This window comes from Phoca vitulina, unplaced genomic scaffold (assembly GCF_004348235.1).
Source record: "Phoca vitulina isolate PV1807 unplaced genomic scaffold, GSC_HSeal_1.0 scaffold13, whole genome shotgun sequence".
NCBI classification, from domain to species: Eukaryota; Metazoa; Chordata; class Mammalia; order Carnivora; family Phocidae; genus Phoca; species Phoca vitulina.
The window spans coordinates 21,059,648-21,086,655 of record NW_022589716.1 but is presented as its reverse complement, the minus strand read 5'-3'; the positions used below and the strand labels follow the sequence as shown (position 1 = coordinate 21,086,655).

At 43.4% G+C, this 27,008-nt stretch overlaps 1 protein-coding gene across 5 annotated transcripts in view; it reads left to right on the top strand.

The window, feature by feature from the left end:
- The window catches only part of ADAMTS9 (ADAM metallopeptidase with thrombospondin type 1 motif 9), a 161,562-nt gene that overhangs the window by 115,364 nt on the left and 19,190 nt on the right, over nucleotides 1-27,008 (top strand). For 4 of the 5 annotated variants that reach the window (XM_032411699.1, XM_032411696.1, XM_032411697.1 and 1 more), the window contains 4 exons: nucleotides 2,646-2,813; nucleotides 9,741-9,914; nucleotides 21,837-22,010; nucleotides 25,873-26,067. In XM_032411699.1, coding sequence (XP_032267590.1) covers nucleotides 2,646-2,813; nucleotides 9,741-9,914; nucleotides 21,837-22,010; nucleotides 25,873-26,067 — 711 coding nt within the window. The remainder of the gene's footprint in view (nucleotides 1-2,645; nucleotides 2,814-9,740; nucleotides 9,915-21,836; nucleotides 22,011-25,872; nucleotides 26,068-27,008) is intronic. The other variant, XM_032411700.1, reaches the window with a different exon arrangement.

Below are 27,008 nucleotides of genomic sequence, written 5' to 3'. Positions count from 1 at the left end.
AAAAAAAAAAAAAAAAAAAAAAAAAAAAAAAAAAAAAGAAAAAGAAAAGAAAAGAAACACCATCATCTCTTGCTTGGACCAATGCAGTAGCTACCTGAGCAGTTTTATTGTTTCCATTCATGCTGTATTCCTATCCATTGTCCACTCAGCAGTCAGGGTAGAATTTTTGAAGCAAACATCAGACCATATTTTGCCCTGATTTAAAACTCAGTAGTGCTTTCCAAATCTAGATAGATGATTAGGACCTGTGAGCTCTGCATGGTCTGGCCCTGGGGGAAACCTCGGGAGCCTTCCTGCAACCCCTGCAGCTTGCTTCCCCCAGAGCACTCCTCTCCATTACTAAGCGCACGTTTATTTCTGTCAACATGTGGTTGATGTTGGTCTCCCTCACTGGCCTGGAAGATCCATGAGGGCGGGGCACAGTCAGATTTGCTCATCACTATGTTCCCAGCCCTTTGCATATATTTTGAAACATATAGTAGGCACTGAAATGTTTGTTGAATGAACAAATGAATTCATCCTAAATTCAAATTATGCCCCTTTGTTATCTGTCAAAGTAAAGTTTCTGAATATTAAAATTAGTCGCTAACAGTAGAGATTATTCTGTATGCAAGTCCTTAGACCATTGGTTTGTAGGAATATTTCTAGGAGCTTCATATTATTATTTTTTTAATTTTATTTATATATTTGAGAGAGAGAGAGTGAGAGAGAGCACGAGTGGGGGGATAAGGGCAGATGGAGAAGGAGAAGCAGACTCCCTGCTAAGCAGGGAGCCGGATGTGGGGCTTGATCCCAAGACCCTGTGATCACGACCTAAACTGAAGATGGACACTTAACCAGTGAGCCACCCAGGTGTCCCTAGGAGCTTCATTCTAAAAACCTTCCAGAATTATGTCCCAAGGCATTATATACATGAAAGCATTGTAGGTTGAAAGATGGTTGTTTTTGTTTTGTTATAAATATTTAAATTGGTCTCCTTCCTTCTACACTGTGTACTCTATTAAGATTTCCAGGGGCACCTGGGTGGCGCAGTCGGTTGAGCATCTGACTCTTGGTTTTGGCTCAGGTTGTGATCTCTGGGTCATGAGATCGAGCCTCACATCAGGCTCCGTGCTCTCCCTCACGTCAGGCTCCGTGCTCTCAGTGCAAAATCTGCTTAAGACTTTCTGTCTCTTTCCCTCTGCCCCCTTGACCCCTCCCCACACACTCTCTCACAAATAAATAAATAAATTACTCTTAAAAAAAAAAAAAAAAGATTTCCAGAATGACAACTCCAAATCATAATACTCTCATAAGATGGAGCTCAAATGCAACTGGCAATGTTTCCATTTCCTGATGTAAAAAGTCACAGCTAAACCTATTAATATACATTTTGCAAAATCATCTACTAGCTACTATTGAAATGTTTGTAATGATTTGTGCTTATTGGAGAAAGATGTCTGGCACATTTATGAACGATAGAACTTTGAACATGCTTGGTAACAGCAGTTGGATTAATATTCGGCTCTGTGTTTTACAGGGCGCTATTTATCTATGGGGCATAAAAGGGCACTTTGGTAATTTAAGTTAACAAAATCACAGAGTTAGTGAGGGAAATAAGAAATATTGAATAGAAGGAAATGACACTTGAAATCTGTTTTCATTGCATTTTCACATTTTGTTCTTCATTCTGAAACTCATTTCCCTCTAAAAGTCAAGAACGTTATATTGGGAAATAATGTGTCTTGAAAACCTGAGCCAGCAAGCTTATGATCCGAGTGGTAATGACTTCTGTAATCGCTAATGAGGCAAATGGACGTTGAATATCTCGGTGCACTCACTGGGGCCAGCCTCTTGCCTGTTCCACAAGAAGCTGTCATATCAAATTTTTGTCCTGACTCCATGGGCACTTTGATTCCTAAACCTTTCTGAGAAACCTAATCTGAAATCAAAGTCAAGTTTCTTAGATATGGTCAGACAAGGTCACATTTAAAACAGTTCAGTGAACTTGCAGATCAAAGTTGAAAGGTAATGCCTCTCTCCCCAAATTGGCACAGACTTACCTGCTAGCTTACCTTTCAGTTTCTAACGTGGCTTTTTCACCTCCTGCCCAACCGACTGGGAAAATGAGAGTTTATCCTCTGAAAAATGGTAGAAGAGTTCCTTTAAATCATTTAATTAGGAAATGGGACACAGTTGTATTTTGGAAATGCACCTTTATCCAAATCAGTGAATCACAAGGCATTTTGTTAAAGAAATATCTTGATCAGAGATTGCATGAAGTGAAACGTGCAACAGGAATCCTTACGAATTCATAGTAGGACTTAAAATCAGAATTTTGTGGTAATTTCCGGTTCATTGGCTTTATTTTTGGCCTAAAGTGTCAGGATTTGCCCACACTCTTGAGTGACCCACAATACTATCCAGGATTGCTCCTATAATGCTACGGACGGTTTTTTTTCTCCCCCCCATTGCTACCTTCTTGCCATGCGGAACCTTGAGATATGACCTAGAATGGCTCTGGTAAAGGGGGGATGGTGACTCACGTTAGATACGATCTTAACATCTCACGACTCAGGTTTTTATCAAAGTCCATGTGATTTAAAAAAAACAAAAAACAAAAACCACACACAAAACAACAACCTTGCCATTGCTTTATATTTCAGTGTTCTGTCTCTTGTGGTCGAGGGCATAAGCAACGAAATGTTTACTGCATGGCAAAGGATGGAAGCCATTTAGAAAGTGATTACTGTAAACACCTTGCTAAGCCAAATGGGCACAGAAAGTGCAGAGGAGGAAGATGCCCCAAATGGAAGGCTGGCGCCTGGAGTCAGGTGAGCAATGCTTCTCCTTACGACTGCTTCCTTCTTACCTTCCGCCACATGGCCGACACCAGAGTGTCGGTTGTGTTTCTCTGCACAGTTTTGGTTTTGCAGAGGGGAGCTTGGGGAAGGGAACACTATGTCAGCATACTTGTTAGCGGGGAGACCTTGGGCCAGTGGATTCAGCCCTTGGTGCCGTGCACAACGCCACAGTAGGATGGTTGTGAGGATGAATTCTAAGTGGTAGTGGATGTAGGTATAAGACATCGAGCACAGAGTGGCCCTTCAGTACTTTGCTGATGGCATTTTTTAATATCCTCCATCACTTAAACAACCACTAACTCAGACTGCGGTAAGCTTGACTCTGACCACCTGGCGGTAATTGGGTCTGAATTGAGATGCTTAAAGAAAGGGCTATCAGTATGAAGTATTAGTGAATATGTCTCTGCTCGTTTGCTTCTGGACAACAGAGGTGGGGGACAAAAGGAGAAGTGCTCTCGCATTTTCTAGCCAGGCAACCTTGGGTGATCTGTTTAACCTTCCCGAGCCTACTTCATATAGCTCTTCTGAGGATTTGATGCAATAATGAATGCCGAGTACTAAGTTCAGAGGTCTTAAATCTAAGAGGTTCTCAGGAGAAATATTTTGTTTGGATGAATGTGATGTGTCTACCGGACGGGGAAGGGGGGTGAGTTCCCAAGAAACCAATTACAGTCAGACTCCACTAATTCTAAACATTTTGGTAATCTAGACAGGAGCTGGGTAAGAGAGTTTCCCTGTTGTATTCAACAAGGAACTTTCAGAAGCTTCTGTTTACCTATGAATAATTGATGTGTGAACCAAAGTCTCTCACACGTAAGCCTTGAAGCTGATCTCTTCACTCTACACTTGTACATTCTCTCAGCTTGGTTGAAGGTGCTTGCTTAAAAATAATAAGGTGCAGGGGCGCCTGGGTGGCTCAGTTGGTTAAGCGACTGCCTTCGGCTCAGGTCATGATCCTGGAGTCCCGGGATCGAGTCCCGCATCGGGCTCCCAGCTCAGCGGCGAGCCTGCTTCTCCCTCTGACCTTCTCCCCTCTCATGCTGTTTCTCTCGCTCGCTCTCTAATACATAAATAAATAAAATCTTTAAAAAAAAAATAATAATAATAATAAGGTGCAGTTTTATATATTCTGTATTTAATGCTGCTCTTCCCCTCTGTTGATTTTGGCCTCTTTGAGCTTTCACTGAATTTGTGATTCTCCTGTGCAGCCGAGAATCATACAGATGCTCCTAAGAATCAATAGGAAAGTAGGTTCCAGGTTGGCAAGCTCGAGATTTGGTTCTTTCAGAGCCTGGATCTTGATTGCCTGGAGCCTCAGAGAAGCTTTGGATGGCTGTGTTAACATGGGGAGGAGTTGGGAATTCTCCATTTCGACATGACTAATGGAAAATTCCTCTAGAAATGTGAATTTTTCTCAAATGCTCTGAGCTGGCATCATTGTCCCACATGCCGCTCCCTCCCCGCCCAGCCATATGCCACTTAACAGAAACGTAAAACATGACCTGCATCATTCCCTAGCAGAGTAGCCTTGTCCTTTGCAAGGCCTCTCTCATTAACGATCATGTGTGTTTTTGTTTCTGTTTTAATTCAACAATCAAAGCTTCAGTGCCCAACCAGAGCGAGTTCCTCCTCTGGCTTCCCTAAGGGATCAGATTTCAAGGCATTGTTTCATATTGGTCATCCTTAATGGTTTGTCTAAGTGAAGGCTGTCATCTGTAACTTCCAGCCCTTTTATTTGGGGAGCTATTCAATTCATGTATAAGCCCGCAGCTAACATTATTGAAGATACTGCACTAATTAGCTTGTCCTCTTGTAGACTTTCATGCTCTGTTGCTTTTCTTTATGTTCCTTGGCCTCTACTTATCTATTTGCATCATGCGCTGAATATTAAGTTTGGAGCATGGAAATGATGCTCATTTTATAGGCCAATTTATTCAATATAGAGACGATTAAAAGAATCTTTCACTCTTTATTGGTAAACAGAGGGTGAGTTTTAGTCCAGTATTCTGTGATCTGCTTGGGAAGTCTAAAATTGCTTACAAATCTGGGATGATTAGGTTTGAACCCTGGGGTGGGGTTTTGAACATAAGGTAATAGGATTATCAGAATGCCTCCCTAGAAAAGACTGCACCTGTTCAAAATGATTGCTTAAAACAGTCTAGTCAACTTTGTAGAAAATGCAAGTAAACACAGTTATGTAATGGTCTGTGGCTAGCTTTGTAATGCCCTGATTTGATTTGTAGAAATGAATTATAAAAGCAGGCAAGACAAGGTGCTGCATGGGCAAAATCTAATTTATGCAATGTAGAAGTATGCCTGAAAATAATCAGATGCAGTGGTTAATGGAGAAAGACTGTCTGCTTGGTTAAAGATTATTGGCTTACTAATGATCCATTGGTAAACAGAAATATCCCTAAGGCAGTGATATTGAAGCAAGAGTAATGATTATCCATTTGCAACAATGTTTAGAAGATTTTATATCTATCTGGTCCTTCTGTTTTCTGCTGGTACTATACTCTAGTCATCTCCTGTTCACGGTAGGAAGAAGAATTAGCTCCATTTCTCATCATATTATCTGAAGATAATAGGACGTATAGAATATCGGGCTATGTTGATCTTCATAGTCTCGCCCTCGAAATTGGTGCTATGAGATTTAAAGTGGAATGTTTCATTTCTACATCTTTTGAAAATCTTGAGTTTGTCAAGGAAATTTTTCCAATAAAAGGAAAGCTTATATTGGAAAACATCCTCATTAAAATTTTAAAACATTTTTTTAGAAGTTCACATTCAATTTGTTTAGATGCTTTTGATCAAGAGATAAGGGATACCCATGAAATTTTAACTCAAAAATCGGCAGCAAATTCTTGATTCAGTTTGATACATGTGAAGACTCTGTAGTCCCATGATACAGAACCATTCCAGAGTAAAAATTGTTTAATCCATTCCTATAGAAAGGTGTTTTTTTTTTAAATGAAGGTCAGAAATAAAAAGAATAAATAATCAGAATAAAAGTAACACTTCATCATCACTTGTCAACCATGAATTCACTCGGTCGATTCATTTCTCAGTCCTGAGATGCATGTCTTTTTCACACTTGAACCCCTCTGTGCTGAGAATGGATCTAACAACCAATGGAATGCCATGATTTAATTAAAATAGCCCTTTTTTTCTTAGTGATACAAAATGTAGTGCCTTGTCTTGCCATCAGTGGTGTCTTCGATTGAGGGAAATAATTAAATTTTAAAAGCTCTTCACTGCTAATGCCAAAAGGGAAGCTGGCAAATTGCATGATGAATCCACCAGCCATTTTTGGTTAGAACTTTTCTTACAATTACAGCTTGGTTGTGGTGTCTGATTCTGAAGTATTCTGCTAGTGTTTAATGCAGAAACATGGCAAATGTGTAGCTTGCGTCCTTTGAGAAATCAAGGAAACCATATGCACATAGTCAGTGATGAGAAAGAGAGTCGCTTGAGGGCTTTGTGCTCTCCATTATTTCGTTTATATTTGAACTGTAAGCACTGATGTTGAATTGTTTGAATATAGGCCTCTCACCCACACTCTTGCTGATGTAGTATAAAAGACTGCATCCTGTTAGCACCGTATTTTAAAACTGGAAGCCAAATTCTGATCCAGAGTAGCCATGGCACATTGCCTAGGGCAGAATTCACTTTGACTGCTTTATGTTTTTGTTTTTGCTGGAGTTGATTATCTCTGTTCTTTGCCATCTTTGTGCAGGATCTCTCTAAAAGGTTTATCAGCAAGTATAAAAGATACCTTCTGTCAAATGCTTAGCATGCAGCTCAGCTCTCAACTAGGGGTGATTTTATACTCTTGGGACATTTGGCAATGTCTGGAGACAGTGTTGGTTGTCACAAGTGGGTGGAGGAGGGGAGATACGGCTGGCATTAAATGGGTAGAGTCCAGGGAAGCTGCTAAACTTCCTACAGCAGCTATAGGACAGCTCCAAGCAATAAAGAACTATTGGGTTGAGAAACCCCAGTATAGAGTCTGGCACATAGTAAGTGCTTAGTAAAAGGTTGCTATTATTATTGGGACTCTTATTTATCCAAGTTGGTTCATATACTTATTTTTCAAGCTAGTCCCTCCTCTAAATAACATCACCACCATAATTTCAGCAATAATACTGGGAAAAAAGTATGTAAAATACTTTTCCAGTTTTCAAGTGTATATTATGATTCCCCACACATCGGAAGTTGCAAAGAGATTCATTTTATCTGTGGAAATAGGCGTCGAAGTCCCCCTGTAAGTTGGGGAGTTCTGCATGCTAGCATTGCACAGTAGGGAGGACAGAGAGATGAAACACAGCTCCCAGCTCAGGAGTTCAGAACTAAAAACATCTCCTTTCAAACCTGCACATTCCATGCTGGAATGACAGCAGGGGGAAACACATTAATAGAGACTGCTCAGCCTTTTTCCCCTGCACACTAACTAGAAGATGCACTGAATAGAACAAGAATTAAGCACACACATGTGCACACACCACCACCCTCGCCACCTCCAAGGTCAGGCAGAGGTCTCTCTGATGCTGTTTTATTCATGGGCTTTCCATACAAATCTCTCAGAATTCGCCAAACAAGCATGGCCAGCTCTGTATGCAAATTGTTGCCCCCCTTGCGACAGCACAGGAAGAAAGTTAAACTCAGAGAACTAACTCTGATGCAGTGTACTTCATTTTGAACAGAGATGACTGTAAATGCGGTGTTCAGAGGGGAGGGCAAAGCTCAGACCTTACGTGCACTTAAGTCATGGCAAAACCTTTCTTTCTTTCCAAGCTGGCTTTGACATTACAAAAATCACAAGCGACCACGGCATACTCTATCACTGAACCTTCCTGTGTCTTTATTTGCCTTTTGAGAAATTGTTGAACACTGGAGGAAGTGATTTTTGGTTAATGTTTGAATACTTAGGGCTCTTAATACCTTGCCTTCATTGAACCATAAGTAATTTACTCAATAACAATAACATCAAAAAGAGGTTTCATTTACTTAGAGCTCGAATAGTACACACTCTGAAAGTCTTTAACGTTTGTTCCTTTTTCTTTAGGTTATTAAAACATTGTGAGATTTTGAATATATATCAGCCCTATGCCAGGCTCAAATTTGTTTACCTAATTATTCTTAGTCTTTCTTTGTATTTCCATTTCGATACACTGTTCTGGGAGTGTCCAGAGACATTTATATATATATATATATATATATATATTCCCAAATTCAAGTAGCCAAAGGGTTTTTTAGTTGTCAGTGTTTGTTGTCAATGATGGTGATGTTGGAACATTTCTGTCATTCACGTAGTGACTCCCCCAAGTTATAGTTCATTTCATTTCCAGGCTAATCAATGGGACATATTATACATGTAGCTCCCATGAACATTAGATGGTCATTCTCTGTAGACAAGGCCATCACTTGTCTTTAGGAACCCTCCCATTCTACCCAGGACATAATGACTTTAAAAGTCTGATTTCTTCTGGGTCACAAACTCATTCAATCCAATTAATACAATTAAAGCCAAACAATAGTAACTATGTTGCCTCAAAATAATTTCCTTCTCTTCAGCTAGCTTTGATGTGAACGTTCGAGCTCCTGCCTGGCATAGACTCATCTGAAATGATATGATTTCCCCAGATGCCCTCTAAATAGTATCAACTCTTTTCTTAAAATCTGAAATGAAAATAAAATTAATATTCAGCAGAATCCACTGGGGGTGCTTCTCGCTAGTAAATTCCCATTAACCTCAGAGCGAGATGAATCCTGCTGCAGGTTAATTGGTCAAGAATACTTTCTAATTGAAAAGATCGTGATTCTATTCTTTAAGACTTCCTCTCAGAAATACGGCGGCTGTAATGTATGTTAAACTTGTTTTCTCAATGCCAGACAAATTAATGGAGGCTGAGCTATTGCAAAAACTTGGTAACAATTTTAAATGGCTCAATGTAATAATATGCTGTTCTTTCCAAGCAAATGTTGCCTGTAGTTTCTAACTGTCAAAACCTTAATAATGACAATAATTCTTGGCCTGCCCATAAGTGAGATTATGAAACCCAGCAATGAGGAAACCATTAAAAAATTAATTTAAAGGAAAGTTAATTGCAGACTTAATATGGTGTTTTGCAACTTGGTCAACAAAATGTTTCAGCCTGATTAACAGTATTTTTCAAGGGCTGGAAACGTGATGCCCGCCTGAGGAAATGGTTTTTCCTTGTCAGCTTTTATTCTCCATATATTCATCTGAGGTTGTAAGTAGGCTCTAATACTTCTGTGAATTCAGTAGTTTAAAGAAAAAAAAAAATTTCCTCTGTCTCCAGGAATAAGAGCAAGGAAAGGAAGCGATGGAGAAAAGAATTCTACTTATAAGGCCCTAAAAGCTTTCGTGATTTACTCTCCTTGGGTTATACTTTTAATCTGCCAAGAAATTCTTCTTGTACAATAGCACTGTGTCTCCAAATTTCAAGAACTTCCAGTCCTCTGGGATAGAAATCATTTGGGGTTTTTATTTCACATGGCAGCACTATTTATTTCGAGGTTGTATTAAATGTTTCATAATGATCTCTCCCAGCCTCATTCCATCTCCAAGAGTTTGGGTAATGTTAGATTCCCCAAGACTCGAATACGTGTCTCGCTCACCAGCCTTGAAAGGCAGTTAAGTTTGCAGATTTCAGACATTATCTTGGGTCCCTTTCATTGGAAATTAGAAAGCTGTGTAATAGTGGTGAAAGTCACTGGATTAGGAGTGCATTCCCCATGCCTGTGACCCTCTCCACCCCTGCCACACACACACACATACACACACACACACACACACACACACACACACACACCCTCACACACCCTCCCCACCAAATGACCCAAAGCTCCCACTTACACGGTCTTTCTTCTTAGTGCTCTGTGTCCTGCGGCCAAGGCACACGGCGGAGAAGTGTGGGCTGTCAGATGGGAACACACAGAATAGCCAGAGAGTCCGAGTGCAACCCGTACACCAGACCGGAGTCGGAGCGTGTCTGCCAAGCCCCGCCGTGTCCTCTCTATGCGTGGAGGGCCGAGGAATGGCAAGAAGTAAGTAGAGCCATGAAGTGGGCACCTGCCAGGCACTTCGCTTAACCCCCTTGCAGTCATCACATCCGTTACCCTGAAATGACTTCAAGCACGGTGACAAGGCTGGCTCTTTCCCAGGTTTGCTGTCAAGACGGTGAGCAGTTTGCTCCGACCAGGGTGGGAGAGCTCCTCCTTTTTATGCAGTTCCTACGTCTGTGTTCTTGAATGTTCCAAGTCGGGCTGCCTCCAGAAAAACTGTATCAGGCCTTGGGCCAAACGCATACAGCTATCTTGCACAAAAGGAGGGGGAGATAGAGGACATATTTTCGATACATCTATCCCAACTTGGTCATTCTGTATTAGTTCCAAGAGCCACCAGGCATACTCCAGGTAGGACCTGCTCTGCGTGTGTCTCCTTTCGTGACTTTGGCTGTCAAGTCGAAGACAGGCCCTCTTGTGAAGCTCTGATTAATTAGTGAAGCATTTCCAACATTTAAAAAAAAAATGATGGAATCTGAAAAACAGCTCAGTTAATGCAGAAATAGATAGACCTGTTTTTCTCCCTCTCCAAGTTAATGTTTAGTTAAAGAAAACACTGTGTGTCCCTGGAGAAAAGTCTTGCGAGAGAAGGTAAGACTTTAGGAGGAGGGAACCTCTGGTTCCAGAAGAGAATACATTGTAGAAAGAGGGGAAAGAGTATAAGAAAGTAAAACTGCATCCACTGACATTGGAATGAAATAAAAAGTACATGCTCTCAACGGTTTAGAGATATGAATAATAAGACAGGAATTTCCCACCAGGAATGGTTTTTAGAACAGGGAGAAACAGTGGCTGGCTCAGAGCTTTATGTTCATCCCCTCGCTTAATCTTTTGAAGCACTAGGCAAAGTGGGTGTCATTATTATCATCCCATTTTGCAGTCAAGGAAACTGAGTTCTGAGAGCCAATGTTGCTTGTCCCAGTGTCACATGCCCAGCAAGTAGAAGGAGCAAGACTTGATCCTAAATGCAAACCATTCCGAGATACTACCACTGCATTTTTAAAAAAATTTACGCAAGTGCTCCTAGCAATACCACTTTATTTTTTTTCCAGGTGTATGAAGATATAATTGGCATATAATATTGTATTTACTTTAGGTGAAAACATGATGAATTATGTATCTATTATAAAATAATTACCACGATAAGTTATTATTAATAATAACTGTTATAGTTAACATCTATCACCTCACGTAGTTACAGATTTTTTTTCTGGTGATGAGAACTTTTAAGATCTACTCTCTTGGCAACTTTTAAATATATGAAACAGTATTGTTAATTATAGTCACTCTGCTAGATCCCCAGGACTTATTTCTTTTATAGCCGGAAGTTTATACCTTTTGACCCCCTTCACCCAATCACCTAGCCCCTACCCATCACCTCTGGCAACACCAATCTGTTCTCTGTATCTATAGGTTTGATTAAGATTCCATATATAACTGAGATCATACAATATTTGTCTTTCCTTGTCTGATCGAGATCACTCAGCACAATGCCCTCAAGGTCCATCCATATTGTCACAGGTGGCAGGATTTTCTTCTTTTTATGGCTATTATATTCCATTGTGTGTGTGTGTGTGTGTGTATACATTTTTTTAAATTCATGCACCCATCAATGGACACTTAAGTTGCTTCCATGTCTTGGCTATTGTAAATAATGCTGCAGTGAACATGGGTGTGGGGGAAGCAGATATCTTTTCAAGTTAGTGATTTTATTTCCTCCAGAGAAACACCCAGAAGTGGAATTGCAAGATGATATGGTAGTTCTGTTTTTAATTTTTTTTAAGATTTTATTTATTTATTTGAGAAAGAGAGAAAGAGCACAGAGGGAGAGGGAGAAGCAGACTCGCCGCTGAGCAGAGAGCCCAACGTGGGGCTCGATCCCAGGACCCAGAGTTCATGACCTGAGCTGAAGGCAGATGCTTAACCAACTGAGCCACCCAGGTGTCCCCTGTTTTTAATTTTTTGAGGAACCTCCATACTGTTTTCCATAGAGAATGCACTAATTTACATCCCCACCCACAGTGCGCAGGGGTTCCCTTTTCTCCAGACCCTCGCCAACACTTGCTGTCTTTTGCTATTAGCCAGGAACTGGTGTGAGACGGTATCTCATTGTGGTTTTGATGTGTGTTTCCCTGATGATTAGCAATGGTGAGCACCTTTTCATATATCTGTTGGCCATTTGTATGTCTTCTTTTGAGAAATATCTGGTCAGGTACTTTGCCCATTTTTAGTTTGATGTAGTCCCACTTGTTTATTTTTGCCCTTAATGCCTTTGCACCTGGTGTCACATTCAAAACAATTATAGCTAAGACTAATGTCAGGAATCTTACCTCCTGTGTTTTCTTCCAGTAGCTTTATGTTTTCAGATCTTTCCAGTTCAAGTCTTTAATCCACTGTGAGTTCATTTCTGTGTATGGTGTAAGGTAGGAGTCCAGTTTCATTCTTTTGCGTGTGACTGTCCATTTTCCCCAACACCACTTATGGAAGAGACTGGCTTTTCCCCATTGTGTATTCTTGGCTTCTTTATCGTAAATGAATTAACCATCTGTGTGACTTGATTTCTGGACTCTCTATTCTGTTTCATTGATCTATGTGTCCTTTTTTATGCCAATACCATTCTGTTTTAATCACTACAATTTTATAACATAGTTTGAAATCAGGGAGTGTGATGCCTGAGCTTTGTTCTTCTTTCTCAAGATTGCTTTAGCTATTCTGGGTCTTTTGTGGTTCCATACAAATTTTAGGATTGTTTCTTTTATTTCTGTGAAAAATGCCTTTGGAATTTTGATAAAGATTGCATTAAATCTGTAGATTGCTTTGGGTAATGGGGACATTTTCACAATACTAATTATTCCAGCCCGTGAGCACAGAATATCTTTTCATTTATTTGTGTCATTTTTAATTTCTTTTATCAGTGTCCTAGAGCTTTCAATGTACAGGTCTTACACCTCCTTGGTTAAATTTATCCATAGGTGTTTTGTGTTTTTTGATGCAATTTTGAATGGGATTGTGTGGATCAACCCATGTGGGGATCAGCCTTCCGGCCCCATCCTTCCCTCTCCCTCACCCTCCTGATGGATTGGATCCACTGTTTGCAGTCATCTCTTTTCTTTAGGACTTTTGCTCCCTCTATCTACTCACGTGTTTTGCTTGTTTTCTCTCTCTATGTTTTTTACTTCCGCCAGACGATGGTGGGGAGGAATGGCTAAAGTAGTTAGATTTCAAATTAATTACACTGGGCCACACAAGTTATTGGGAGCCGCAGAGGCTGTGGAATTCTGCAGACCTGGTTCATATTCCCGGACTGTGACTTTTTAGCCATGTGACTTTAGAACAAGGATTCTTGATTTTTTGGATCCTTGGGTTTGCCACCTGTAGAATGGGGATAATAATAATGATGCAGAGTTGTTCTGAGAAGTTTAGAGATGGCAGAGTGGCTTGGGGATTGATAATATCAGATATGGGAGGAAGAAAAGGCCCCCTGATCTCTGTCTCTCTCAGTGTTACCTCTTGATTCTTTTTGTAGTCTTGTTTCAGACCCACCACTGCCGGCTTCCTCCCTCTCCCTCTCCATCTTGTGCCAGACTCCACTCTGTGTAACTCTTCCAAGGAACAGAAAGTTAAGAGAGTGTTCCAAAATGAATCTAAGCTGACTGCTCAAGCTCTAGCCAACTTTTGAAAATGCTAGAGCCAATCAGGGAAATGCAAGCTCCATTTACAATTCCTTCCAAATTCCGAAGAGTAGAAACCTTGCCAAATATGCACTGAGGAAGTCCCTTCTCTGATCTTACAAGATAGGCCTAGAAGTGTACATCTTTGCATGCCCTATGCAGATGGATCTTTTAAAACCCTTCCTCAAATATTGCCAGCAAGCTCCACATCGGAGCAGAACACCTACGGAGGTGGCCTGACCTGTGGCCATACTTGAAAGGGAGAGGTTAACCATTCTCACAAAGACAAAAGCATCTTCCGGCTGTGAGTAAAGCAGATTCTAATAGTTACCCTTCCGCAACCAGTCTTTCTCACCTGCCTGAACCCGAAGTGCAAAGTTTGAGAAGGGGGGACCTGGGTGGTAAGAGAGGGTAGAGCGCTAGGGGGCACCCTCACTTGACACCGAATTGGCCAAGTGAGGCTCAGGGCAGCGGGAGGAGGGACAAGACCCATCAAAAGCCCTCTGTTCCTCCTGTGCAGAGCATGCTGGGGGCCCTTTTAGAATGTCCTCATAGCAACTAGACTTAGAGTGAGTGTCCAGAGCGGCGGCTGGATCCCAAGTCTTGACTGCCTGTGGGCAGTTCCTGTGTATGCCTAGCAAAGCCCTTGTTTAAGTATTCATTGTCCCTACTTGAACGATCCAAGGTATCCTTGTTTAACAGCCTGTTGGGTAGAACAGCAGCCTTCAGACTCCCCTCAGTCGCAGCACTCACCCTCCTCTCTTCCTCCTACGTCCGCACCCACTCACTCCCTCTGCTACCATCTTTCCTGACACCTACCTTGCACAGACATGTGTCTTGACTTTCTTGCCCTCCACGAGTGACACCTTGAGCTTGTGTTGATGAGGTTGCCAAGGCCCAGCCTCAGAGCCGAGGCCCACTGGATGGGATGTGCAGGATGGCTCCTACCCCAATACAGGAAGTTCTCTTCTTAGCAGTCCTTGGCAAGCACTTCAGAGCACTCGTTTGCTTTTTGAGTGTGCATTTTTCTCTTTTGCTTCCCTCCTGTGAATTATTAAAACCCACTTGTTTGTTGGCAAGATGTGTTTCATGCTGGGCACATAGTAAACGGCAACCTCCTCATTTTGAGTAATAATCCAGGTGTCCGCTGTGGAGGAGCACAAGGTCTACATACCCATGGTAGCGTGATCATCAGGGATGTTTTATGCAGTTACACAGGTTGTGCACTGCACAACTCGAGGGCTACCATTCCTATAGGTCACAATATGAGTGGCATCCCCCAGACTTATATAGGGTAGTGGCCAATCCTGATAATAAAAATAATATATCTTATTGTATATTAAGCTATGGACCAAGTACTTTGTTGAGTATTTTTATGTGGAGGACCTCATTTAACCTTTCCATAACTCTCTAATGAAGTAATTAAGTTTTCATCCTCACTTAAAGATGAGGAAACTAGAGGCTTAGATAGGTTAATTCATCCAAGGTCATGCATTTAGTAAGTAATAAGACTGGGATTTGAAGCCTGGAAGCCTGACTTCTAGAACATATGCTCTGAATCTTTGTATTCTGTTGCCTCCCATGTCAACATTCATCTACAGTGAGTTATTTTATTTCCTTTTTAATGGCTTGTCTAGCCTCTTACTTCAGAGTTGGCACAAAGGTACAATTCCCTTGACTGGTTGAGCCTCTCACTCTCTTCAAAAAATGCAATTCTTGGTCCCCTTGGTTGGCAATAAGCCCTGTTGTTGGGCCAGTCTTGGTGGGGATGGAGCACCTCAGGGGACCTCCCTCATTCATTGTGAGGCCTAGTGCCTGAGCAGCAGGGAAGGAGCATCATTGTGCCTTCCTGGTACTGTAAGAGTAGAGCCTGGACATAGATGGAGGGCAAAACAATTGGAGAAGAGAAAAATGCTGTATCCAGACATGAATGTTGGGCTTTTAATATCACCTACCAACTTTGGGCAAGTTATTTGATCTCCCCATGCTCAGTTTTACTCAGTTTAGAATTATAATGCCCATGAGGCAAAATTCATTTGAAAATTACTGTAATAAATGATTTACTTATTCATTGCATTATAATCTGACATATAAATTTACTTATAGCTGCAGAGGTCTTTTGATCAAATTTGAATTGTGAACATGTGGGTTACACATCTCCCAGGATTAAGGAATAAATCTCCCAGGACTTGCAAGTGTTCTTTTTTTCACCTTCACCCAGAGTATTCTCTTGTCCCTAGTGCCTCTGCATCACAACGAGGCTGCCCCACTCCTTCCCTCACTTCGGTCACCTTTGCGCATTCTTCACACCCCACCTAAGATGTTACTTCTCAGTTCTTGCAGATCACCCCTCCCCACCAATAACTGAGTCAGATGGCTCTCCTCTGAGCACTCATAGCACCCTGAAAACACTCCACTTGAGCAGTCAGCATCGTGAATGGTGGTTGCCTGGTTTCCTTGTCTACATTATCACCCATTTGAGGTCAGAGAGTTCGTTCACCAGAGTTTTCCCCAACATTTAGCACAGTACCTAGAACACTGAAAACAGTTCTTGAATAAATGAATCTATGAATCAACCAGAAGGACAGAAAAAGATAGGAGGAAGGAAAGAAGGAAGGGAGGGAGGGAGGGAAAAAGACATTATAGAGTAATACCTTTCCTAACCCCTTAGAATCATGACATTCTAAAAAGTCTTTTAAAACAGTCAAGCAAACTCTGTTTTTCCTCTAAGAACAGACTTTTATTTTCTTGCCACATTGCCACAGACAGCTGTGCTCAGGTATCTGGCCTTCGCAGAGCTGCCCACCCCATGGCTGTTTGGCCCAATGCAGAGACTTGGACCACTCTCATACATATTTGCATTCCAAGGGCTTTTATTGAGATCAGCTGTAGAATGAGTCCCAAGTTTACCTCCTTAGCCCAGAAAAGTTAGAAAAGAGCAGCAGGCCTTTGGTCAGTTGGTTACAAACGTTTTACAAAGCTTACAATAGGGATTGATCAGGTTTAGGTGTGTGTACAAGCACCAGACATTGACTCTTTGTTACTCCTTCACTCATTAATTTACTGGAGAAATCTTTATCCAGCACCTGCAACGTGCTGGGCTCTAGGCATCAGGGACACATTAGAGACTATGACACTGCTATGCTGGAATTGATTGGCTCATGGGAGAGACAGACAGAAAACAAGTGCACAAACACATTTTATGAAATTGCCAAGTGTGAACGATGCTGTGACAGAAAGAAGCCAGGTGCCGAGATAGAGACCAAGAATGACAGGCCAGTCCTCCCTTCCCTAGGGTGGCTGGTTGGAGGTGAAGGGCAGGAGGAGGCGATTCCAGGTAGAAGGAGAAGGACAGAGCCCAGCGTGTCTGCAGACAAAAGCGCAGCACGGCAGGAGCAGAGAAGGCTGAAATGAGATCGGACCTGCAGGAGCGGCCAACCTAGGATGTGTCCCGTGGGCCAGCGCAAGGGCTCAGGTTTTCTCCTGGGGGAGGCCGTGGGGGAGGTTAACGAGCCCCTTCATGACCTGGTCTCTGCCCAGCTTCTGAAATCCCCAGCTCAGATGGAACTCTCACCACCCCCAGCTGCTGTGGTTGTCCCCGTGCCCCGCCTCCCCATGACATTCGCCTCGACCTCCCTGCGCACTGAGCCCCTCCTGCCAGTGCCCCCCTTCTCCTCCTTGCCTACTTAGCCCATCTCCTCGTTCACTTCTCCTCCTCATCCTCCGGTGCTTGGGTACCTCGTTCAGCACTGTGGGAATTCCAGACCCTGGTCCTTTCTCTTCTCTTGCTGTCAGAGTTGTGGAAGACCCTGGTGGCTTCTTTCGCCATCATGCTCTGTTATGAAACCCATGCACATGAATAGGAAGATGTCAGGGCTGTATACCAGCGCCCAGCACAGAACTTGGCCCATGGCAAATATTGGTTGGATGAACGAATAACTTTTTTTTTAATTTTTTAATTTTTTGTTATTATGTTAATCACCATACATTACATCATTAGTTTCAGATATAGTGTTCCATGATTCATTGTTTGTGCATAACACCCAGTGCTCCATGCAGAACGTGCCCTCCTCAATACCCATCACCAGGCTAACCCATCCCCCCACCCCCCTCCCCTCTAGAACCCTCAGTTTGTTTTTCAGAGTCCATCGTCTCTCATGGTTCGTCTCCCCCTCCGATTTCCCCCCTTCATTCTTCCCCTCCTGCTATTTTCTTTTTTTTTCTTTTTCCTTAACATATATTGCATTATTTGTTTCAGAGGTGCAGATCTGAGATTCAACAGTCTTGCACAGTTCACAGCGCTTACCAGAACACATACCCTCCCCAGTGTCTATCACCCAGTCACCCCATCCCTCCCACCCCACCCCCCACTCCAGCAACCCTCAGTTTGTTTCCTGAGATTCAGAATTCCTCATATCAGTGAGGTCATATGATACATGTCTTTCTCTGATTGACTTATTTTGCTCAGCATAACACCCTCCAGTTCCATCCACGTCGTTGCAAATGGCAAGATCTCATTCCTTTTGATGGCTGCATAATATTCCATTGTATATATATACCAGGATGAGCGAATAACTTTAAAGGTATCAAATGTCTCCATAGTTATTATTTCTGCCTTTTCCCCCTGCGAATATACCATTTGGGGGCAAGAATGTCCAAACTCCACATACCTGACTTTAAAATGAGCTTTCAGAAAGAACCCCTTGGTAATTTAAAGACTGTTTTTTCTTTTTTTAATTTAAAGCATTGTTAGATAAACTGACCTGTAATTGCTGTTCCTTATGACATATAAACTCTATGTAGCACACCCAGAACACCGTGCTGTCAGGGTCCCGATTTGTTCTGGGACTCTTCTGTTCACACACTAGCTCACAGTGGTAGTCTTGAACTAGAAACAACACTACAAATTATTTTATCTGTGAAGAAAATTAACAGTCTTGTTTATGGGAAGTGATTCTTTTCTACCCATGATTAGGAAATCCCACCAAAAAAGTGTAAAGCAACCTCATTACCATCTTAAGGAAAGGCAGTTTCTACCCATTGCATTAAATGACCCTTTTTAGACCATCACCCTATGGCCAATCTGGCTAAATAAAATAGTACCTTAAAAGTTTATTTTAGGTCTTCTTCACTCTCAAATTTGGACAGGTATTTTCCTCTTGTTAATTTCAGCACATTTAAAGGCATATGTAGCCTGCAGGACAATGAACAAGCCTCCAGATTTAGCCTGGCCCCGTGACCACTGACTTGCTGAATTACAGTGTGTCCTAAAATTCAAGGAGGCTGGTGGTGTTACTTATACACTTGGTATATAGTTTTTTCTCAAAGCTGCAAGGAGAATTGAGAAAACCTTTTGGAAGTTAAAATGAGGCTAGTTGAATGTTCTGGCTATTTTTGGAACACTCTAGGTCATATTCGAGGAAAGAGTCCTTAATCCTGGGGTCAGGGGGTGGGCGGTGATACTACCAAAAGCTGATGAAATGCAGTAGCTTGGGTGGGTTTGCTTTCTGCTCACCCAGCCCCCATACTCGAGTTAGGACCCCAGGAGAAGAGCCTTGCCAGGTGACCTTCACAGCTGCCACTGACTAATTCCAAAGCACTGGACAAGTCACTTACTCACTTAGCTTAATTTTTCTAAAAGTTACGTTCAAGGTGAGGTTCCCCAACTCCCTTTTCTACTGTTGGCAAGAGAGTTTTTATGCTAGTTAACCTTTCTTAAAGACCAAGGCAGAAGCACTTAAAAAGCAAACAAGGGTCTAGGAAACTTTGCATTTCTGCTCTAAATTGTTACCTTTTGACCCAGATTGCAGCCCTGGGGATGAGTGAAAATGAGAGCACACTGGAAGGTTTAGTCCAGTTTAGGCTGCTCGGTCATCAGGATCTGCTTTTCTAAAGAATTATTTTTTCTATGGACAGTTAACTATTTCTTTTGCATTTATCTACACATCACAGATTAACCACGTTTTTGTTTTGTTTTTTAACATCCAGTGGCTCTGTAACTCCTTTGGCTTTTTTTTTTTTTAATGAATAAACAATAGTGTCGTTACTTCACAATAGTACCCAGCATACTCCAGAGGCCCAGGAAACCCCAGGCGAGGGCTGAGCTAGGGTATCTTAGAAGTGATTTGCTCCTCCATGCTCACCCCACAGAGCTTTCAATTCATATTTGTACCCCCAGAAAAATTTGAATGACTTCACATTCAAATTCTAGACCCTGAGGTTTGCTTCCAAGCAGCAGAAACGATGAGTTAAGTTTGCAGATGAGAAGGGTCTACCAGGACATATCACATAGTCCTTTTATTTCCTAAAACAACAAAGTGGCTCATGAAAGACACAGGGTGCACCACATGACCCAGCATTTCTACTCCCGAGTAGACCCAAGAGAATTGAAATCTGATGTTCAAACTTGGACACGCATGTGCATGGTGGCACCATTCACAATAGCTGAAAGATGGAAACAACCCGGTGTCCATTGTCATCTGAGGGGACAAAAAAGCCGTACAACAGATGATTATTCAGGCAGAGAAAGGAATGAAGCACTGATACCCACCACAACATAGATGAACCTTGCAAACATCGTGCTAAATGAAGAAACCAGTCGTAAAAGGCCACATGTTGTAGGATTCCCTTTATATGAATAGCCAAAACAGGCAAATCCATAGAGACAGAGAGCAGATGGTGGTCGCTACAGGCTGGTGGTTGGGGAAGTGGGGACTGACTGCTTAATGGGTACAAGGTCTCCTTTTGGGGTGACGAAAATATTCTGGAACCACATAGTGATGATGATTGTACAACATTATGGATAATTAAATGCCACTGAATTTTCCACTTTAAAATGGTTGCAATGGTAAATGTTACATGTATTTTACTACCAAAAAAAGAAAAGAAAGAAAGAAAGGCACAAGGCATATGTGGAAAGACATTTCTGAGTCAGATTGGATCCCAAACTGAAATGCCTTTGGGATGAGATGGGTAATAAAAGGGAAGGCAGTGTGAGAGAAGAGAAAGACAGGTGGGGGTTCATGGGTCTCCCCAAATACTAAAAAGAGAAAGTTTAAAAGACACCGTGCTAACAGTAGCTCTTGGTGTTTGTCGGTGAGTTAGATAAGGCCAAGGGATAAGAGAGTGTATAATCCTGGTGTAAAGGAAACAAAAGACCCCTGGCTTAACTCACTGTGGTTGTCCAAGGTAGTTTAGAGTCTTGAAATGCTGGGTGACACAGATGCTTTAGATAAGACAGGCTTTGAGAGACCTTTAGCAACACAGATAACTAGGCTAAACTTCAAAGGTGGGGTTTGCTGTTGGTTAAAGAGAAAAGATAAAGAACTTGCGGGCAACATAGAGATAGTCCTAGAACAGAACCTACCGCTTGCTCTGTATTCCTGACTTGGTTTATGGGGATAAAAATGTGTGTCCCATCGACCTCACAAAGAGATGTTTGATCTGGGACAGGGCATGTAGACTAAGTCCCAGTTTCTCCACCTGAAAAATGGAAATCACAGGACTCGCTAAATCTCACTACCTAGCTGTCTACGTCCTCTTTGTCCCAAAATATAAGCTCCTCTCTGAGACCAGGTGCTGTACTTGTCCACTCTTGTTGACTTAGGACCCATCCCAGGGCCTGACACTAGGAACTTGGTGAATATTTCCTGAGTGAACGAGGGTTGAGAGCAGTCCGTCCTGGAGAAGAAAAGGCAGTCGGGGGTCACAACAAAGCAAAGTATGTCAAGTCCCTGAAGGGGGATGACTTGGGAGAACTGAAACTTGTCCTTCATGCTCCCCTGGAATGGAGAACCAGGACAAAAGGCTGCCATCTGCAAAGTGATATATTTAATAGTAAGATGAAATGGGCCACCTGGACAGGTGACATCACCGCTTCTCTGACTCTAGGGGTATTTAGACACCAGTCTGATAACCGCTTTGCTGGAAGTTTTAAAGAGGTTCAGTATTTGAGTGAGTAAAGTAATCAAGCCTTAAGGTCCTTTCCACACCTGAAATCCGTTTATTCAAGCTTTCATTCCTTCATTCCAGTAGCCACTTACTTGTTGCTGTGCCTGGAACAGTGTTGGGGGTAAGTGGGATAAAGCAATGAGCTCTCTGATCATTCCTGCCCTCAGAGGCCTCACGGTCCTAAAGGGTGTATAGACGGGAAAATTAATCTGTACAGTAACAGCATATGATAAGCCATTTATTACTTTCCAATATCAACCCCCGTTTTGTCTGTCATGAACAGTGCACCAAGACCTGCGGCGAAGGCTCCAGGTACCGCAAGGTGGTGTGTGTGGACACGGACAAAGGCAGCGAGGTTCATGGTGTACGCTGCGACATGAGCAAGCGGCCTGTGGACCGTGAGAGCTGTAGTTTGCAGCCCTGCGAGTATGTCTGGATCACAGGAGAATGGTCAGAGGTATGTGCCCGGGATTCTGTAACCACCTTCAGGTCAGCGACAGCCTGAGGGCAACAGAGGGACCAGGGCAGGAATGGGGGAGACTCTGGCCCACCTGCCAGTTCTGCCTCCTGGGGCCAGAGCCCCCCATGTGCAAGGTGGGAGAGCGCCTGAGATGGTCTCTCAGCTCCCCTAAATTCTGTGACTCACTGTGACACCCTGTTGGTATGCTAAGAAAGGAGAATTATCACAGGGCCTCCAAGTTCATTTGGTGCCTGTCGGTGTCTGAAGAAAGTTAAGGTAAGAAAACGCCCTTAGTGTCAGGGAGACAACAGGGAATGGTGGAGACTATGACAAACCAGCACATACCGTGTGAAGGGGGCAGGCTTCTCTCCCTCTCCAGCGGAGGCCATGCAGAAATGTGCATCCAGTGTTACCAGACCTGATTTTTCAAGAGAGGACAAAAATCTGAACTTTTATGTGAGAGCTCCTAACTTTAAAATGTGGACTCAGATCTTTTATTTGAAACGTTGTGTGGGGCAAACCAAACACTTTCATGGGCCAGATATGGGTCGCTTGTTTAACAACCTCCGATCCAGAGGGAGAAAATAATTTTCCATAATATTCAGGGAATCAATTTCTTCTTCTCCTTGTGTACACAATGCCTAACCTAGAAACTTTTTATTATTAATATGCCAATGGTAATAATAGCATGATTGTATTATTTTCAAGCCTCATAACGTTTTCAAAGACTGAATGACCTGTAATATCCAAACAGCTGTCATTTGCCCAAAAGGAGTGAGAGGTACAATTACCTGGGCTCATAGCAAAGGTGCTGAAAATTTTTAGGTTAATATGCTTATTGTCACTGAACCCACTTCCAAGTTTGACAGGGCAGCCATTTCGCATTTTAATAGGAGGAATATTTGTGGGTAGGTGATACGTGTGTTGGGTATTGAATTGTTTCTGCACTGTAGCTGGCCTAAAGTCCTTTCTAACTATGTCTCCCGATCTTCCCCTTCCCCATCCAGGGGGGACATCTGGCAATGTCTGGAGACATTTTTGAATGTCACAACTGGGAGAATTGGGATACTACTGGTATCTAGTGGGTCAAGGTCAGGGATGCTTCTACACATACTACAGTCTGTGGGACATTGACTGCCACACACACCCAACAGAGAGCCATCTGGCCCAACGGGCAATGGTGCTGAGGTTGAGAAACCCTGCTTTACCCCAGCTCTGCATGTTCTCAGTGTGCTCTTAAAGAGTGGAGGGGAGATGTGGTCTAAATCATTAGGAAATAGATTTACCATTGGCTAGTCAGGAACCCAGGGAGTCCAGATGCTTGTTCAAAATAGTCCTTGATTTGGGTTGAGGCATCAGTTCCAAACCCATTCAAATCCCAGGGAGGGTAGAGGGAAGGCATTTGGGGAGGGCTCCTCTCTTCTCTTTGATTCACCTCTCCTGGTTCCTCGTCAGGCATGGTCCGTAACTTCTGGTTCTCAGCACTGCCCCACCAGGCCACGCCCTGGCTTGCAGTAGGGAAGAAGCCTGCCCTTCTGCCTCTCTCCCTCCTCAGGCCTCTGTCCCTCTCTGCCTCCTGGAGGCCTCCTCTTAGTTGGTTTCTGGCTTAGTTCTTGGTCATTCATCTTTCTGGAGTTTCTATACCTTTCACACTGTGAACATTGGCATCTTAATCAGTCTTTTGTGTGTTGTTATTATTATGCTAAAAGAATTTTGATCTGTTTATAAGACCGAGTCATATCACTCCTATAGCTTTATTTTAACCTTAATCTTAACCCCCAACAGATGAGATTTGTAGAAGATTAAAAAAAAAAAAAAGCCTTCAATATTTCTGCAAATTCTCAAGTGTATCATGGATTGAAAACTCCGCAAATTTACAGGCAAAGTTGCGAGGGTTGGAGATAGGTCCTCACATGGATGCAAGGACCATGGTGCCAAAGGCTGTGGACCACAGATCGCTCTAGAAAAGCTTCTGGTAAAATGCAAGAAGCCACAGCAAGCCATGCCTTCTCTCTGGGACCTCTGTTACCTGGCAAGCTGTGTGCTTTTCTCTGAGCTCTGCTTGAATGTGGGGAGGCCTGGGCCAGATGGGGAGAGAGGACCAATCCCCCCCTGGCTGATGCATGTATTTTCTCTGCTCGGGCCTGAAGTATCTCACCAAGGCAAGGAGTGCACATTCTTATTATTTCCTCCTGCTTTACTGTTCTTTTCAAATTAGAGAAGTAATAGATGCTCACGAAAGGGGCACCCGGGTGGCTCAGTCGTTAAGCGTCTGCCTTCGGCTCAGGTCATGATCCCGGGGTCCTGGGATCCAGCCCCGCATCGGGCTCCCTGCTCCGCGGGAAGCCTGCTTCTCCCTCTCCCACTCCCCCTGCTTATGTTCCCTCTCTCGCTGTGTCTCTCTCTGTCAAATAAATAAATAAAATCTTTAAAAAAAAAAAATAGATGCTCACGATGAAACAAGCACATGACCCCAAGGCATAGAGAGTCTAGAGTAAGAGGTTCCCCACTCCCTCCTGCCTCCCAGCCTGGACAGACAGTCTGCCCCCACATGAAACACCCCAGACTAGCTTCGCCCTCCGCTGGCTGGCGTCTGCTGGCTCTTCAGGCATTTAAACATCAGCAGCCGAAGAAGGAAAAAATGTATGCAGGACACTTCCAGGGATGCTCTATGTGCCTCTGGCGGGGTCTGCTCCCTCCTTGCCTCCAGGACCTCTTCAGGGGGTATCTTCTCCCCTGAGCAGTTGTAAGGGAGGAAAGCCACATGGCTTAAAGCAACAGCTCAGGAGACGTTAGGAAAGAATGACACGGTGACTTTTAATAGCTCATGAGACCTGATGGATGCTGGGGTCCCTCACCCCAGAAAAAGCATCACACGCCACTTGCTGTGGACTGCTTTGGGGGTTCATCTAGGCTACCTCAAACAGCCTTTGGTCTCAAGAATCCTGATCCTCTCACTTAATGTTACGTAACACCTTCACAGGAGACGGCCGGTTATTTGATGAGAGTGTCTAAAAACACCATCAAAACTGAATTCACTGTCCTTCGGTGTGAGTTTTTAAATATATTATATAAAATACTTAGCTTGGGAGGTTGAACATGCTTGAAAATTGTATCAATAACCAATTAGATGTCCCATCAGGGGAAGGATCTTGGACATTAGTAAGATGTGCATTTCTTTCTCCTTTTCTGTATTGTTTGCGTATTTTTAAATGCTGTGTAATTACTGTAAAAAGGTTAAGTGACTGCCTGATCTGGTGAGATAGAGAAAGAGAGAGGGTAGAGCAGAAAGGTAACATTGTAGTCAAAATATACGGGCAGGGAGAGAGAAGAGAGAAGGACATTGAGTGGAGGGCAGACGAGAAAGCAAAGCGCATGGAGCCGGAAAGGAAAACTGTCCCGGAGTCCCCTCTTGGCTCAGTGCTTGGGTTTCACATGTAACTCAGGTGGGCTGTGACGCCCCCCACCCCGGCCCCGCATGGTCACAGCTCTGGTATGGTCATTGTAGGTTTGGAAAAGCATGCAGTGGGACTGGGGATCCTATAAATGGGACCAGGGACAGCTGGAGTCCCTCCCCCTTTCTCCCCTTGAAATCCAAAGAAGGGGCCCAAGGCGCCCCCACCTGCCCTGGGGGCCCGAGAAGATACAGTGGAAGCTCAAGATCCTGGAAGGCGTGGTTTCGGGTTGCATGGCTCCTGTGTGCTCGGGGCCTGCCACTTGAAATGCATAAACAAGCTAATAAAGGGAGAGCTTTCTGCAGTGCCGTCAGGGGTCAGCGTTGGAGGTGGAGGTCAGGGGCCTATTGTGGGCTCCCCCCAGGCACCGCTCCAGCCTCTTCTCCCAACCCCTGTCTCCCCAGTGCTCAGTGACCTGTGGAAAGGGCTACAAACAAAGGCTCGTCTCCTGCAGCGAGATTTACACCGGGAAGGAGAATTATGAGTACAGCTACCAAACCACCATCAACTGCCCAGGCACTCAGCCACCCAGCGTCCACCCCTGCTACCTGAGGGAGTGCCCTGTCTCGGCCACCTGGAGAGTCGGCAACTGGGGGAGCGTAAGTAGACCACCTGGTCACCAAATCCGAAAGCGCTGGGATCCCCAACTCCATCTTAAACACGCCCCGCCTGACCCATCCAAAGTGATTCTCCTCCCAGCAGAGATGATAGGAAGGCACAGGAGTTAGAGTCTTGAAATGGGCTCATGGGAAGTGAAGGTTCTCTTCTTGGGTGGCAGGATGGCCCCGGTGCGTAGAGCGTGGGCCCCGAAGCCGGACAGCCTCACTGTGCGTCCCGGTGCCACTACGTCCCAGTTGAATGCAAAGTGCAACACTCTTGAGTCTCAGTTTCCTCATCTGCAAAATGGGTGGTTGTGAAGAAGAACTGAGTTAATATGCCAACAGCTCTCAGATTATGATAGCAAATGTCAAGTTACCTGTATTGTACCACAGGGCTTTTAAAAACAAGCTCCTAGAACTCTGTCACATAGTAAGAGTGACAGAAGAGTTAGTCATTGCTTCTGTGGTCAAGAAGTCAATAATATCCTCACCCCTCTTTAACGGGAATATTTCATTGCATTAGCGGTACAATAAGTGAGACTATTTTAAATTGGGACTTCCCTGGAATCTTGCCACCGCCCCCAGCTCCGGACTCCTAGGTTCTCAGTGTTGGAAAGCGATGAGGTGAAAATACAGGATCAGTTGAAAGTGATTAGGGTTTGATTCCCGGCTCCACCATGACCTTGAACAAATTTCTTGACATGTGGGCCCTAGTTTCCTCTCTGTAAAAATAGAATAATGGTAGTACTATCTCAGAGAATTCTTGTGAGGCTTAAATGAGAATATATATATATATCATAATATGTACACATACCTATGTCTATATAAATACACATGTAAGCCACATCTATGTATAAGTGGGTATCATGCTTAGCACAGAGATGGGCCCACCGTAAGTGTCCCGTACACGTCAGCTGCTGGTGTTCAGCAGCCTGGGGTCT